Source organism: Anomalospiza imberbis, chromosome 5 (genome assembly GCF_031753505.1).
Source record: "Anomalospiza imberbis isolate Cuckoo-Finch-1a 21T00152 chromosome 5, ASM3175350v1, whole genome shotgun sequence".
Classification (NCBI taxonomy): Eukaryota; Metazoa; Chordata; class Aves; order Passeriformes; family Viduidae; genus Anomalospiza; species Anomalospiza imberbis.
Window position 1 is genome coordinate 56,553,581 of NC_089685.1, and position 17,637 is coordinate 56,571,217.

Here is a 17,637-nt window from a genome sequence, read left to right on the forward strand (position 1 = left end):
ATAAAAACTTTGACTGTTGTCATTCTTGATCTTGGTAGAGGAGACATCTGCTGGTGGAACCTGGATGGGCTTGGGGATACAGCAGGTACCAAAGATTTGCTTTCTTTCCCCAAGATATTTGGAAAAGGAGGATGTATAGGGGCCAGGGAACTTTTGAGTTGTAACTGCAGGATTTATGGAATCTCCTGCGCTTTGGTACCAGATATTTTCAAATTTTCTCTGCTAACTACATATTGCACAGATGGCATAATAGATTTGTTGGATAAGACCTTGAGGAGGAAAAAAATTGTGGGTTTTCTGCAGGAACTGCAGCCATATAATTTGTATTTTCAAAACAGACAAGGTGATGTGCCAGGCAAATCAAGAGAGCTTTGGAGTGAATAACGCCCTCAGTTCCCTGTCATTCCATGCACAGGCCAGCCTTCAGCAGCAGTGATGGGGGTGGTATATACATTTCAATTTGATTTCCTTGTTTGCCACTCTAGCAAATATTAGCCAGGCCCAAGACTGCATGTTCTATATCAGACCAAAGCCAGAAATCTTAAGTGACTCTCCATATTTATAATACTCATCATAAGTTAAATTCTTAGTTCAGTGAAATTACCAGTTTTTTTCCAAGAAAAGCAAAAAAAAAAAAAAAAAAAAAAAAAAAAAAAAAAAAAAAATCTCTGTAAAAGGTGAAGCCATGTGTGTGCAGCTCTACCACTGCATTAGCTGTTATTTAAGCCCTAAAAATAAGGAGCCTCTAAAATTTAAAGTAATAACATTTTCCTGCTTTTCTAATGGACAGAAATAAAATGGAAGCTAATTTGGTGCATTGGTTTTGTGGGGGTTTTTTACTAATTTCCCATAAATACTATTCTACATATAACCTTTCCATTTCCCTTCAGTATCTATTAAAAATAAAATCAGAAATTAAGTTCAAACAAATCAAACTTTGAAAAGATCCCAAAACTTGAACTCATAGAGAGCTTATTAATTTTCACTGGATTTGTACTGGCTTCTGATGGATATGAGAGGAATTATTATTTTAAATATGTAAAACAAAAATTAGGCAGTACTAGTAATTGTTAACTTAATTATACCACCACCAAGTACAAAACATTGAGCCAAACTAGGATTTATCATCACTGACAAGCCAAAGTTGTTAACAGCAAAATAGTCATAATGAATAAATGTTTTTGTTAGGAATATGCCATTGTAGACTAGATTAATCATCTAGTCAGTATTTCTGTGAACAGTTCAGAAGGATATTGGCTTGTCCTCATCCAGTTTTGCTAGTATTGCTGTAGAATACCATCAGTCAAATACAGAATCAGAAATGTCAACAGAATTCTTCTTATCCTTAAATTAGAATATATTTTGCTTTTCATTGCCTGTTTCTCTTCCAGCTTTTCCAAAATGACCTTTGCTGCCTTTATTTTTTCCTAAGTTATACATTAGTTTTCATCCTGAAGAGCTCATTCTGGGTGAACCCTTAAATTTTAACTGATTTTAATTAAAATCATCATTGCAGCATTTCACAGGAGTCTGCCAACACTAAGGATCCTGCCTTATTCTACAAGTGCTTATATTGGTTACAATGAGCTAAGAAAACAGGAATTTCTTTACTCATATGCCCAGTTTTTTTCTACACAGCAACAAAACAAAATATTCTCCTCAGTGCTGACCCTGGGTGCTCCTCCTTGAAGAGAGTTTACTAGCATATAGGAAAAGCTGTATGCTTCATTACATTTGCCAAAAGCCATATCTTCTTACAGATTGCAAACTCTTGATCTATAAAATAGACAGTGAAAGCCTTGGAATGTAAGAACAGCCATTTTACATTGCAGTGACTTTCAAAGTATAATTAGATTGAAAATTAACTGTATTTTTCTGAAATGAAAATATAAATTCTCTCTGCTACTGTTGTTGTCTGACTTTAAAATGGCTTTATCATTCAAATAAAGCAGGTACTAAGATGCAGGAGTGTTTCACGTAAAGATAATGTTTACATGATAATGACATGTAGGTGGAAAAAGAGCTGTCATGATACAGACTAGCTTTGAAATTGAAGGAAGGATGGCAGGCTGCTTTAGAGCACTTCCTTCTCCAGAATCAGCATTTTGATAAATAACTACCAGTAAGTGTACTGGTAGTACCATGCATGCCAAAAAATGCTTTGACCCACATAACACATTTTTTTCAAGTATGAAATACTGAGACCACTGAGGGGAAAAAACCACAGACCCCAAAGCTGAGTGTGAATGCCTGAATTAGGTTCTCAGACATGCATTTGGACTGGAATAGAAAAGTTTGGTTTGTTTCTCGTCTTGGAGAAGAAGGCAATTAGAAATAAAACTGCTCTGAGCTGATATTCTGACCCAAAGACAATCCTAATTTTAAGAAGAGAGATGCAAAATGTGAGCAATGTATAAGTCAGCTAAAGAACAGGGAAGCAGATTTCTAGCCCATCACCTTTAGCATGAATCTTTGGAGATAAGGCATCATTAACAGTAGGGTAACAACTACCCCAGTAATGGTCATTTGACTGAGCTGGAAAGGTACTGGGAAGCAAGCAGCACATTCTTATCCCATTAGGGCAGACATTCAAACCTCATATTGGCATTGAAAGTTCCCTTGCTCTACTGGTAATAAATGGAAAGTCTAATGTTTGTAGTAACAGGCATGATACCTCAGCTATGAATTCTCTGGGGTCTCTGAAAGCTTTCTAGTTCTGTGGGCAGTGTGATCACTGACATGAAAACAGGGCTGCAAAGCAAGCAATGGGAGAAAATAATTCTCTGAAGAGGCCAAGTCCTTCTATCTGTTACACCTAAAAGTTCACTTATTGGCTTGGCAATGTGGCGTGGCTTCAACAAAAATTAGGATTGGTGCCGTGGTGCATATTTTGGCCTATGAATGTTTCTGAATTGATACTGAGCCAATTACAAAAGAATCTGCCAGTCTTAGAAAAATTAATGAGAAATAATGCAATACTTTTTCTGTTTTCTTAATGGCATTTTCTTAAACTAAAAATACTAATATCTTTTCCCCTTCTCTCTTAGTCCCACTCAGTATTTATTTAAATTTTGAAGATTAGATAAAATATGAAAAGTATTTTTGAAAAAAGCCACCTCCTATTCATACTTTGTTGGTATATATATTTATCACATATTTTTTCACATATGAGGCCTAAAGAAGAAAAAGTACTGTAAATCTGAGGAAGAGCAGAATTATATCTAGATAGGCACCTCTTCTGCCATTTTACTCAGGTTGCAAGGGGTTGGCATGGCACTATGTTCATGAACAACAAGTTCAAGTTGTGCCAAGGCTGGTGTCGATTGGATGGCAGGAAAACTTTTCTCACAGAAAACATTGTCAAGCACTGAAAAAGGCTGCCTAATGAAGTTGTGGAGTCATTATCCCTGCAGTTATTTAAAATATAGGTAGATGTGGCACTTACAGACAGAGTTTACTGGTGGACTTGGACTTGCTGAGTTAATGGCTGGACTCAATGTTCTTAGACTTATTTTCCTACCTAAATAATTGTATGGTTCTTTTTTCTGGATTTTAAAATCAGCCTTACCAGCCTTCACATTCAGTAGTAATTTTCAAGGTACCTCATGATCTTGAATTTATAAGAACTTTGTGACATTGTTTCTGTGACACTGATTCATTTGAAAAGGTCACAGTCTTCCCTCATGTGTACAGCTGTGGAAATTGCTCGGTTGTTTCCTTTGGTAGGGCAGTTGTTTTTCAAAGAGCTACTCAATAGTTTTCCAAATTGCCATAAAAATTTAATTCACTTAAGGATAATTGACTAAATTTTAAGCATTTTTCAGAAGAGAAAAACAAAAAAAAAAAATGGTTCCATGGTACCATGAAACTCAAGACAGGACTTAAACTCCCCTTCTTGCTCTTGTTTTGCACTTTAAAACTCTAAATATAGTGTAAAACTAGGAGAAACCATTACTTTGCTTTCCAGAAGAAATACTGAAACTGTAAATAAGGGAAGATCCCTACTCCACTGAACTAAGATCATCTACCAAATTATACCTAGCAGGAACCATCTGCACAAGGAACTGGGGAAATAGACCACTTACCTAAGCACTAGAAACACTAAAATAAAACCCCAAATCCTGGATTTGTCATTTAAAAAGATTGAGGAGATGCTGAACAAAGACTATCCAATGCATGAAATGCATAAGAAACTGATTCTCCATGAAATTGGAGAGGAACTGCACAACCTCTTATATATTGCACCTAGTCCTACCTTATATCTTGCATCTAAATATGAAAATTTTGAAGTGGTTGTATATATATAATCATAGGTATATATATTCACTTTCTATGAAGAAGATATAGAGGTCATATATAGCATATCATATTGAGAGAAACAAATTTTTTAACAGAAAAATAATTTGACTTAAGCATATTTTAGTTAAAATCAGTGGCACATCAACACTATGAACTGGCTCAATATATTCATCGTGGGAGAGAGTGTCCAAAAAAAGTTTGAACATAGTTGCCTTACTTAGTGGTGTCATGTACAATGGACTGCAAAAAGAAAAGACAAAGAAAAAAATTAAATGAGGATATGTACCAGTTTTTCCTACTGAATTCTGCTTCTCTTCCCTCCAGTGTACTTTCCTTTTATCTGTCATAAATCTGAATAATAGTTTCTCCTACCTGTTCTGTATTTTCATTTCCTCAAAGTAATTTACTTCATCCACAGAAAAAAATGAAAATTTGTTTGTATTTCCCATTGGATTTGTTATTTTATTACCAAGTTCCTATTGAGAAGTATTTATGATTTCTTTTATTCTGTTCAACATGCTCCTTTTCATGTACAGTTTCCTTAAAGGTGTTTTCTTTAATATTAATTTGTCACTAATTTAATTTTCTCTCTCATCTTCTAAAAATTTAATCCTTTGTTTGTGAGGCATGTTGGTGTTGGTTCATTCAGTTTTGCAATGTTTTGCATCTTCTTGACCGCTTTGATCTAATTCCCTCATCCTTTTTTTTTTTTTTTTTTTTTTTTTTTTTTCTTGTGCTCCTCATCATCCTTTTACTGCCCTCTTCACCTCTTGATTTTTTTCCCTTTTTAATTTCTGGGATGATTTCTTCAGCAGCTATGCTCTCTCAATTACTCAATTATATAATCCCTTTTATTTCTTCCCTTCTTCCAGTATCCCTTCTGAGTGCTACCTCCCCTGATGCTGCAGAAAGATACAAGGTCTTTCCTGTCTGTAAAAAAACAGTGCTCTCCTGCCTATGTTTTAAAATGGGAAGAGGACAGCTGCCTAAAAATGACATCATTCCTTAGTCCTCCAAGGAAAGTGATGTGGAGATTCATCAAAGAGCTGGCAGGTATCTTGTCTCCTTTACTCCAATGTTTTATGCATCGCCTTAGCAACAAGCATGGGAAGGAGCACACGGATTCTTGGCCAAGCCTGTTTTAGTCTTTTCCAGCTTTCTTTAAGTTTATGTGTGCCTAGACAGGAATAAACCTAAACCGGGAGTTTCTTGTCTGCAGTTGAGCTCCACCTGAAGAAGTTTTCACTTGTTGCCCTGTGTGCCCTTTGAGGTCTCAAGGTGATACTTCCCAGGAAGGATCATACGTACACTGATTTTTGGAAAACTCTTGAGGAAGGAAGGGGAAAGGAGTCCATTCTATGAATTGACTTATGGAAAAGAAGGGATGCTGGAAAGATTACAATAGTTCTTTTCATAAAGTTGATATTAAGGATTTTAATATATACAGCACTGGTTTCCTGACTTCCTATGAAATCTTAGGTTCCAGGTCTTGTAAGCAAAAATTTTCAGATAACTGCAGGAGTGGTGCCAACATGTGTGTAGGACAGACAGGGTCAACAGTAATAAAATAAATCATGGGAGACTTACAGCAAAAGACAGATAATATGTAAAACAGATGTTCAGACCTCAAATGGGAGAGACAATTGAACATGAGCTTCATTGTAGCACGGTCTAAGATGGGTTTTCTGAACTATGGGCTCTGTTGATACATACATTTACAGTATACCTGTTATCAGAGGAACAAAAATCTGGATACTCAGAACTCCACAACTATATAAATAATGCCAATCAATACTGAAAGTGGCTTGGAGAATATACATATTGAACTTTAAATAGTTAAAATGAAGTATGCAATGGCTGCAGTGACTAACCATTTAATTTAGTTCTGATAAATAAAAACGGGGCAAAAATAATGAGGAAAAAAGAATTTGTTCATGTAAATGTAAAATGAATAACAGAATGTCTTATTTCCTTCTTGAGCACCCACTCTACCTCTACCTCTACCTAAAAGGGGAGGATGAGTGAAGAGATTCTGGATAGATGAGTTGTTAAACATTCGGTGTTTAGTTTCTCTTTTGGAAGAAGTCTTAAATAGTATTTATGATTGGATTAGGTGGGTACTTGTCACTTACTACCCTATGGCAGGATCAGACCTCACAACTACTGGTTTAGCAATTCCATGTTTTATTCAGTGTTCTAAGAGATGAGGTGGAACACACCACTTCCCACTTATTTCCCACCTTGGCAACCATTTTCCAAAGCTTCTCTAATCTAGTAGGCAGAACACACCAATTGTTTTCTATGTTACCAGCCTTGATAGAATCTTCCTTCCCTAAAAGTGAAAGGGGTTTTTTTGGTTGGTTCTTTTTTTTGTTGGTCTGGTTTGGTTGTTGGTTGGTCATTGGGAAATTTCCCCAGCCTGACCTACCTTTTGTGCTTTTGGCATGTCGGTGTGGCGCTGGGCGCGTACAGAGCGCGCGGATTTGGGCGGTTTTATTGGAGCACAATACATCTCCAGCCTCCTCAGGTCACAGCTCTGGAAGCAGCATTCATCCACTATTCCCTTGTGGTGTAAGCGTCTACTGCTGGATCCATACCCCGTGGGCTTGCCTATTCAAAACACAAAAGGGAGGATTTTAGGTTAGAAAGGAAATGCAAGGACCTCAGGAGCAGTCATATTATTAAGATCCATTATGTTAACTGAATCACCAATGACCATTGTGGAGGTTGCCTGTGTGTATCTATTCTAAGACTCTGTTCTCAGGTACACCTTTGAATATTCCTTTCCAGATATTCCTGTAAATGGACAGCTTTGATCTATATGTGTGCTTACTATTTAAGCATTTGAGCAAATCTATGCCTTAGAAATTATTAAAATAATATTATCAAAATATTTTCTTGAGCTGCATTATCCTCAAAAATGGAGAGGGAGGAAGCTGAAATCTGACATTTGGACACCTTACAAATGAAATTTACCTTTTGGATTTTGTATGAAAATAGATTGTTGAGCCAATTGAGGTAGCTGGTGTGTAAAAACCATAGACCATGACTGTGTTGTAGACAGGTATTTCCTAACAAGAATGGTTACACCGAGGTACTGTGTGAAGTCAGAGTGGGTTCCAAAGGGGAAATAAATACTGTGTACTGCTGCACAGGCTGTAAGGTCTGCAAGCTGAAAAGTGGGAAGCAGGAATCAAAGTAACAAAGTAACTGATGAAATAGGAAGGTTGACGGAACAGATAGAGGTGGAAGATTTTTATATTCCATAGATTTGCACAAGAAATGGGACTGATATAGCATGGCTTTCCTGTGCTTTGCATTTGCGCCAGCCATCTATGGAAAATACTTAATTGGCAAATATTTTGCATTTTTCACTCGGCTGCAGTAGAGGCCAACATTTTCATTCATACAGCTCTTACATGCTTATATTTTTGTCTTTTCTCCTCCTGTGGTTTGTGATCTCCTTAGTAACTGCTGAATTCTCTGCTGTCCTACACAGAGATTAAAAGCCCATTATTTCCTGGGATTGTTTGTACACAGCCAAGTCGGATGTGTAGTTGCCCTGTTATGACTAACTAGAAATGAAGGAACAGAAAATTCACAAAAAGTAAGTAGCTGCTTACTTACTACATCTATTTTAAAATTCTGATAGAATCTGATTTTAGACAGTAAAATTCAGAAAAGATTAAGTGTTTTGTTTTGACATTTTCAGCATTAAATGTTTCCATTTACAGAATGATCCACATTGGTTAAGAAATGAAAAATATGGAAAAAAAAGAAGACAAGTGTGCCAAGAGCCAAAACAGGAAGTAACTCAATTCAGTCAGCTCTACCAATTTCTTTTCTTACCTTTTTTTTTTTTTTTTTCTCTTCTCCTTCTCAGTTATATCACTGAGACCAAAAATCTGTTATTCACACAGTTTGGCAGGAGGTTACATTTTAAGAATTACTCAAGTTAAATTAAGGATATCAAAAAAGATGAATATTCAGTTTCTCTTTGGGAACTTATTGCCCCCAGTGCTTATACAGCAAAGTCTAGGTTGATATCCCTGTGTTTGTCCTGCAGTTGTCAATTTGAAAGGACATCACTACATTTTACTGTTCCCTGTGATTAAACATGTATCCCTTGATGAAGAACCCTTGAGGCCTTAGAATATTAGCAAATGAAAAGACCTCTAGTGGTACAGTATGTCTCACATTTTAGCCAGCAATTCAGCCAGTTAAGAACTAACTATCCCTATGGGCTTTGTAAACCCAGGAAACAGGTTTTTTAAATGTCTTTTTTTTTTCCCAGGGACTATAAATTAAACAAAAAAATATGCTTACTTAGTATATTGCAATCCACTGGAGGCCTGTATATTGTACATTGCCTGCTAAATTATTTGCTTCATAAGACTAAACAGTACAGTAAGCCAGGAGTAGATTACAGTAGTATTTTGGTTTGTGTTTGTGTGTGTGTTGTTTTATGTGTATAACTGAAAAGTACTACAAATATTAAGATGTAGAGTTTGGTTTGGCTTTTTTTTTCCCCCCAGATTATTTTCCCTCACTGAGTTATAAATGAAATGCAAACTTTTCTCTGGAGATTTTTCCTGAAATTTGCCAATCTGGTTGTTTTAGCCTAATACTTTTAAAATAGAGCACTCCTGATAAACTGTGGAGTGTCACTACTTTGCAATATACCCACAGCTGTGCCACATTCAGTCTTGCTCCCATTTAAAGCATGGAAGAGCAAATTTTGTTCCTGGATATGCAGATGTCCAGATCCAGCTGAACTGTAGGTACAAGAACTGATTACTTAACCTTCCCTTTCTTTTATCAGTCTGTCAACTTTTCATAAGCAAGTAAACCCTAAAAGCTTCTGTTCAAGTTATTTTACCCTTCAATGTCCAAATTTAATAATTTATAAATATCCTTGATAAAGTACCTTTACTAACCTACTCCTGCTGCCCACTTTATTTAGTAACCAGTAGCAACATTTTTCCACAGCATCATAAATATGAATAAGTAGTTAATACAAATTCTGAATCCTGGAATCTTTCTGGTGAAAATATTAGAGTACTTCAAAATCATTTTTAGAGTAGCCAGACCAGAGACATCTATGTAGTTTTCTTACAGAATAATAATTTTATGAAGAATTTTATAATGTCTAATAGCTCATCAAAAAGCTTATATGGGACATGTAACAGTATGGGAATGGGATCTCTATCACACCAGTGATGATTTCAGCTATGAAACATGACATTAACTTATTTGTAGGCTTAAATATTCATGCATCATTATGGCATAATAAATGCTTGTCCTTTATATAAAGATAACATTAGTATTGAGAAGTCAGAATTTTTTATTTCAATAAATGTTTTCCCAAGGCTTTCAAAAGACCCAAGCAATCAAGTATATTTAAAATTTCTGTGATGTAGAAAGTGATATTGCCTAAAGTGCTGTGAAACAGAGAGAGCAAATTAACAGAAAAAAATATCCCTTTTCAGTAATCATGATCCACAATCACGATTGAGAAGTATCTGATGACTAAAGTAATTTTAAAGCAATAGATTTTAAATTGCTGCTGACCTCTTAAGTGCTGCAGTATATAAAAATGCTATCACAGAGAAAGGTGAGATAAAGAATTACAAGGAGATACCACCACTTCTACAGATGTTATCACTGTTTGGCCCATCTGTTCTGGCAGGACTGCAGGGTCAGATGGTCCCAGTTCATCAAGTTAACAAAGTATGCACTTAGATCTAGGCAAATGTTCAAGCACCTATGTGGTGTGTAGGATTAAATCACATATTAAACAGTGAGCATGTGCCTGAGTGCTCTCTTACATAGGGACAGTTATAAATGAGCACTTCAGTTGCTTTCTAGACAAGAGTCCATACTGGTAAATAAATGACAGGTGGTTCTGCATTTCTAATGTAATTTCTCCTCCTTATTTTTATTTTAATAGTATTGCCTTCAGTCTGGACTGCACCTTCTGTGTCACTATACTGGGAATCCACACAGTTCTTTCTCATGTTTCTGACATAATTTGAGTGCTGCCTTCCAGCTGTTATCAAAAGTTCCTTCTATTTACTCAACCTTCAAAGTGCTGCCTGTGGACATACAACAGTCCTAGGCATTCCTTTTTACTGATGTACACTGATTTCCTTAGAGGTTTCTTTCCTTTTTTGTCAGTGGCTAGCTCAAAAGGATTTCATATCATGTAGGTCAAAGTTTACTTAATAGAAAATTTGGCTCTTATTTAATCTACTTTATCAAATCTGTCAATGTCTCCTTCAGTGCACGACAAGAAGATAAAAAGTCTAGTCACAGTGATGTCCCCTGAAACCAGTCCAAGGTATGGGATTCCAATAGTTAAACAGCTGGCTTGTGCACTAACAGCACAGTCAGTGGAGTAATTCAGCAGGACTTGTTTACACTTGGTTTCTTTCTGTTCTTCCTCATCCCTCCAAAATATCTTCCTGTTGCTGCCACTTGTTCTGCTCTACCAGTGGTTTCAATGTGAGAAGAACTGGTGTAGGTGGGCTACACAAGTTTCAAATGTCAAGTTATCTAGGCATTGTGTGTAGAAACATAATCTGCTGTTGTAGTATTAAAATCAGAAATTACAAGAGCCCAGGATCAATGGAAAGCTAATCTACTCGAGGACTCTAGAAAAGAACTGGGGTTGTGTCCTGGGACTTTTATGTGACTCCTTGTATTTGCTGTTGTGTCTTTTTTAGCCAAGCAGTAGAACTCAAGAGTGCCACGTAGACTGTAATTCAGAAATACATCATAAATCTGAAAAACAGTGCACTTAATCCTGATCTAGTATTAGAGTCAATCTTCATCTGCAACTGCAGCTTTTAAAGTATGGTGAAAGGCCACTGACCTATTAGAGTGGTGTAGTCTTGTAGCAAGAAACTCAAAATGTTTCCATCAAAACATTGGGTTCAGGTGCAATTTGGAAGCATTGACAGAGGCTTACAGCATCAGGATGTATGGGAGCATCCTGTAAGGCAGCAGGTCAGTCAGACGGGATTTTCCTGTGGCCTGAACAACAGGCTGAGAATTTGTGGTGCTGCATTACAGCACAGTAATTGAACAAGAACATCCTGTGTGCTAGATCCAGACTGGGAGCTGGTGGCTGGAGGGGTTTTGAGTTGCATGTGCTGTGTGCCTTATGGTGGCACAGAAGGCTAGGGATGCTGAGTTTGAGATTCATCTTGCTCATCTTTGGTCTCTGAAAATTAGGATCTAGTTTAAGATAGTGAAATCAACAGGCAGGTGTGTGCTGAGAGTGAATTTTTCCTGTATTGAGTGCTTTGCTTAGAATTAAATTTATTCTTGTCCTTTGAAGGAAACAGTGCTCTTTCATCAACGACAGATAAAGCTAATTGATCTAGTCTTAGCCTACATGCTCAGCTTCTTCTAGGAAACTGAATTCAAGGAAAATTAATGAAATAAAAAATTGTTTGTCCTAAATCACAGAATATATGCACCTGGTGGAGTACAAAACTGTTCTCTTTCATTTCCAATTTAACAATTAAATATTATAAATTGTTCTAAAGAACATGCCAGCCAGTGTGCTGTTTAATTATATTTAGTTGAGGTGTTAGGGCATAGGTTGGACTCAATGATCTTTAAGGTCTCTTCCAACCTAGTAATTGTGTGAATTCTGTGAATCTCTGTACCTCTTTTACTACATTCTGTATGTTAGTCTAGTACTGTCTATTTTTGCATTATAAATGCCTTCATATGCAAAATAAGAGACTGTTGATATCACTTTTTTATCTCCTTGTAATCTTCAACAAATGGATTAGTGTTATATTGGTAATACTTCTTGAGGGTCCTCTGGAATTTCTCATCTGTATTTGAAAAATTATGAGTCAATGTTCAATCAGCAGGAAATGCCTGGGTTTTGATACTTCTATGAAGTGTTAAAACAAACAAACAAACAAATAAACAAACAAGCAAATAACAAATCTCGGGGATTGTTGTAAAGTCCCTTACCAAAAATACCTCAAGGTTTAAATGTGCCAAGTAGGCAATCTGATTTTCATGTAAATAAGTTGCACACATTTTGAAGTGACAATATTTAATATTTAGTTTCCATTTTCCTTCAATGTTTTGTTAATGCAAAAAAAAATTATTATGCTTAGACTGATTTTTGTTTGTATTCATCAAAATGAGCATATATTAGCATTTATAAATGCTCAATGAATGGGTGCCCTAGCTCTGAAATCTAATTTAATATGCATGAGAATAGAGGATAAGCTTTATCAGTATGCACAAGCAAAATCTTTATGAAAGCATCTGCATTTGTGAATATTGAGATATTGTACTACAGCTATTGCTTTGTGGGACTCTGGATTGTTTTAATTACTGAGTCCAATGCAAGATGTTTGCTCTTTGCTCTGAAATCCTAGCAAGTAAGACTGGAAAAACATGGACACTCAGTATTGATCTATAAGAGAAACCTATCAGGACTTCACAGAATGTTTTGCCTGAATAAGTGAGATTTATAAACTTCACCTTTTGAAAAGAAGATAGCTCTTTGGTATTTCAAATGCAGAGTAAAAGAACTATTTCACTTCCTAAAAGTGAGTGAGACAAGTGTAGCTTTTTTCCAGAAGATCTTAAGTCGTAATTTGTATGACTGTGTTTATTTAGTCCGTCCCATAGTTAAATAATTTTTTTTTTATAGAAATATCTTTTCAGAAACATTTTTTCCCCCTTCATTGTAGATTTGGGAAGGAGTTCTCTTCCCCTAAATTTATTTCCAAAATACAGCACTTGTAACATTTTCCACTCTCATACAGGAGTGCTGTACTCTGCTCTTGCTATGAAAGAGCTGCTTTGAAGGCCATCAAGTGTATTAAGCATGTGACAGAGCCATTATGCTTCACACATTATTTCCCAAGCCATTTGCAATGTGTGAGGAGAAAGCACTATAGTTTTGAGTGTTGTGCTGGGATATGAAGTGGGAATTTCAGTCTTTAGATATTTTTGAGGAAAAAATGGAAAAAGAATGGGAAACAATATGATGTCTTATTTTACACCAAATCAGTGTTCTGGAGGGTGAAAACCTTGCAGACCTAGCACAATTCACAAGCCTACATCAGATTCCAGGGCTGGAAAGTGCCAGATGCTGCCAAAAAATATATACTTTGGCAAGGGAAATGCTTTGCTGAAGAGAAATTCACTATTGCAAGAATAGCCAGGTTGATCAGGGTTTAGGACAAGATAATTAGAAGCCAGTAGGTCATTGCTACATCTGACTATTGCCCCTTAAAGTGCATTGAGGTGGGCAATGATAACACAGACATCCATCCATAATGAAAATATATCCTCTTCCCTGCTTATACATGCTCTCACAGGAAATAATTGCTGCTTACCCTTGTGTGTGGCGGAAGTAGGAACAGTCATGATAGAACCTTTCATATCCTTCTTATCCCAAGCCAATGTAAAACTGCATTTTATTTGGATTACCAAATTAATAACAATGAAACCCTATAACTGGGTGAAATTGTAGCACTGCTGAAGTCACCGGTAATTATTTTACTGCAGTCAGGATTATGTCTTGATGAATCAGATGCCAGAATTTACTTATATATAACCTGATCCAGGGTCTGCTAAAATCACTAGAAAGACTTCCACTGTCCTTAGTGGGCTTTTCAATATGCTGGTATTGAGCACTTGCTTTTTCTTCCAACATTAAAGTTCAATAGGTAAATATTGTCTTAGTGGCTTCTAAAGAGATTGCAGGGAATGGATGTGATGGGATTCCTTGAAGGAAGTATGAAGAAGAGGTTACTGATTTACAATGTGAAGCAGAATGGCTGATACGTGGTTCATGCCACTGACCACATAAGATGCAGTACATTGCTTTGTACTTTGTAATCACAATTTTTAGCTGTACGCTGAGAAATGAAAACAAATAGCAAATGCCAAACATTTGCTATTTACTCTTGCTTTTGCATTTTGGTATCACATCTGATGAGAGGCAGAAGGTGGAAATGGCTGTTCCAAGTCCTATCTAATACATTTCCCATTGTCCAGGAGTGCACATGTTGGCACACATTACAATTACAATTTTTATTTCTACAGAGCAGTCCTTACAGGAGGATTAAGTAGGTGGGCACAGGCTAATATCACCTACCAGAAAGGCAGACAATTTTCATTCCCTTATTAGAAACAAGAGCTGGTTGACAGCAGCTGAACATGATCCGGCAGTGGGCCCTGGTGGCCAAGAAGGCCAGTGACATCCTGGCTTGTGTCAGCAATAGTGTGGCCAGCAGGACCAGGGCAGTAATGGTCCCTCTGGTTCTGGTGAGGTCACACTTGGAGTGCTGTGCTCAGTTTGGGGCCCCTCACTGCAAGAAAGACATTGAGGGGGTGTCCAGAAAAGGGCACGGAGCTGGGGAAGGGTCTGGAACACCAGTCTGATAAGGAGCAGCTGAGGGAGACAGCTGGGAATGTTTAACCTGGAGAAAAGGAGATTCAGGGGAGACCTTATGACTCTCTACAACCACCTATAGTGAGGCTGTAGCGAGATGAGTGTTGGTTGATTTTTACTTCTTCCAAGTAAAAAGTGATAGGAAAAGGGGAAATGGCCTCAAGTAGTGCCAAGAGAGGTTCAGGTGGGATGTCAGGAAAAATTTCCTCACTAAAAGGGTGGCCAAGTGTTCGAACAGGCTGATCAGGGGAGGGTAGAGTCACCACCCCTGGAAGTGCTCAAAAAACCTGTAGGCACTTTGTGATATGGTTTAGTGAGCAAGGTGGTATTCAGTCAAAGGCTGGACTCAATGATCTTGAAGTTCTTTTCCAACCTTAGTGGCTCTGATGGTGTGGCAATAGAAGAGAAGGTAGGAGAGGAAAATAAAGTAAGGCCAGTAAGGGCCTGGCTCACTCCTGACTGCCACCATCAACTTTAGTGGGTTTGCTCTAAGCTCTGTCTAGTGAGATCTTACATCATTGCCTAGGGCTTTGCCAGTGAAAAATGTTCAAGCTTGTACAACGATGCAGCAACAGAGCCTAAGGAATGAAGAAGATTCAGTTTTGTACCTATGAAAGCCTGAATCTTCTTTAGAATTTCAGTTATTGAAACTTTCTGTACAATGACATTAATTACTCCAGAAGTTACTTTAAGCATGGTCAGATGACTTAATGCTTTTGGTGAAAGTCCAGCATGTAGTTTTCTTACAGCCAACACTTTAGATGTGAATCATTTCCCAGAAAAATAACTTTTTATTGTCTGCTACTTTTTTGCCATATTGGGATGCTTTTACTTGTGGAGGTTGACTTGCAAGATTCCTGATTAGAAAGTACAAATTAACCATTACATTCAGAAGGGAAATTAAGACAGAAAGATTAAGAGACAGATTCTTTTATCTTCTGTGATGCTAAACAGTACTGTATCCTAAATTACAAGAGCTCTTTGCAGAGAAAGATAAGAACTTAATTTGAGTAGTATTTATGGAATCTAACTATCAATTATTTCCACAAGAGAAGGCTGTGTCAGTGCCAAGAACTGAACCTACATCAACATAAGCACCAGGCTTTAACTATATACCTGTCTTTCTTTAACCATATTTTTGAGTCAGTTGGACATGTAAAAATATAATCTTGAAATGAAACATTCATTTGAGGTCATGATGCTCCTGTTAAATTTGTCAAAGGAGATAAAAGAAAAGTGAAACTTTCCAGAGGAGTACGTAATCATTAGGGAGTGAGGATGAGGTCATTGGGATGAGAAAGGGACAGTGCATTGTGGCTGGAAACAAAACCAGAACTAAAGCTAGCTAAAATATAGTTACGCTTGATTCATCTTTCAGTCACACTACCAGTTGTAGCTCCATCCTTTAGTGATTTAGTTTTGCAAGTAGGAGTTAGGAAAATCAATTCTTGCAAAAGGAACATAAAGAAAAAGAAGTTAGTGCTGAATAAGAGATGAAACTACACTTGCTCTCCTTGTCCTTCCAGCTCACCCTGTTATTGCTGAAGACATGCAGGGGCATTATAAGGGAACACTGGTATAGTGCAGGGAGAAACTAGTTCCAGTATAACACCTTAAATACCAAAACTACAGTTTCTGTAGGATCCTTGAAAATAGAAGTGCTTGTAAGCAGTAAATCTGTTTTATGAAACAAAGAGGATGCAATCCTTCTTTTATGGGGCTGACAATGCCCTCTGTGGTCATGTTTCTTAAAAGGAAATGTAGTTTCTGAATGAAGTTTTTTTTCAGTTCTCACTTGCTAAGTTTCAGTGTCCTTTTCAAGGAAAGTTCAAAGGTTTAGAAAGTTCATTTCCATTAAAACATGTTTTTGCAAGAAACCAGAATTAGTCCTTTGTTTTATTATTTTATTTCCAACTTAAGTTTGATTAATGATTGAAAGTTTTGCATCAGTTAAAGATGTTTTTGAATGACTTCTCTTATTTTGCAATCCTGTTGTTCTTTTGCTTCACTAGGCTTCTTCTCTGGGTCATATGGGAATACTATAAACTTTAAAAGGGCTGTGGCAATGTTGATCTGGCCCTTAAATTTTAGGTAATCACTGGCTTTTTCTGAGCCACAGTATCCACAATTATTTACGCAAGTGAATCCAGTTCAGTAGAAAAGCAGTAGGATGAATATTTTTATAAGTGTGTAGAGTTTTGCATTTTTCTTATAGGTACCATAATGTGTAAGCTTAATGGTGACTCTGTAAATGCTGTTAGATGTTCTTTGTCTGCAAAATCATTCTTCCCAGTGCTGGGCCAATGTTTTCCACATCGTGTCATCCACTTTGTCATTTTGAACCTAGCCCTGCTCAGGATCTATGATGGTTATTTCAAAAAAATTTTTAAAAAGTAGTGTGGAAAAAAATACTTGTCTTAGGCATCATTGGCCAGAGGAGGGCTTACATGGTGTCAGAGCAAATGAGAAAGTAGAACCAAGTAATTGCTATAAAATGCATTTCTAAAGGATCTCTTGTTGGTTATTAGGAATCACAGCCCTTTTTAATTCTCGGGTCTTCAACACCTATCACTCATTTTTTATTCCTTTACACACTAATAAATCTCAAAGCCTGGAGGACTTTGAAGAAATCTTTTGATCATCTGAAAGCAGAGATTCTGGGTTTTGTCTTGAACATAGACATCAGTATGAATATATTTGGTGTGATTCTTTAGATATTTAGTTCTGAGGTTACAAGTTACTTAGCTGTATTTGAGATTAAGAACACAGTGTTCCTATTAAGAGTTACAAGGTACAAAGGAAAATGATGTTCAGGCATACCCTGTTGGTACCCGGAATTTGACTTAACAAGATCATAAATAACTGGCCTAAGTAGTTAATTTAGTTAATCTTACAAT

General features: G+C 36.8%; 1 protein-coding gene across 2 annotated transcripts in view; it reads right to left on the reverse strand.

The window, feature by feature from the left end:
* The window catches only part of IGF1 (insulin like growth factor 1), a 48,614-nt gene that overhangs the window by 2,169 nt on the left and 28,808 nt on the right, over nucleotides 1–17,637 (reverse strand). For both annotated transcript variants that reach the window (XM_068190979.1, XM_068190978.1), the window contains one exon: nucleotides 6,728–6,909. In XM_068190979.1, coding sequence (XP_068047080.1) covers nucleotides 6,728–6,909 — 182 coding nt within the window. The remainder of the gene's footprint in view (nucleotides 1–6,727; nucleotides 6,910–17,637) is intronic.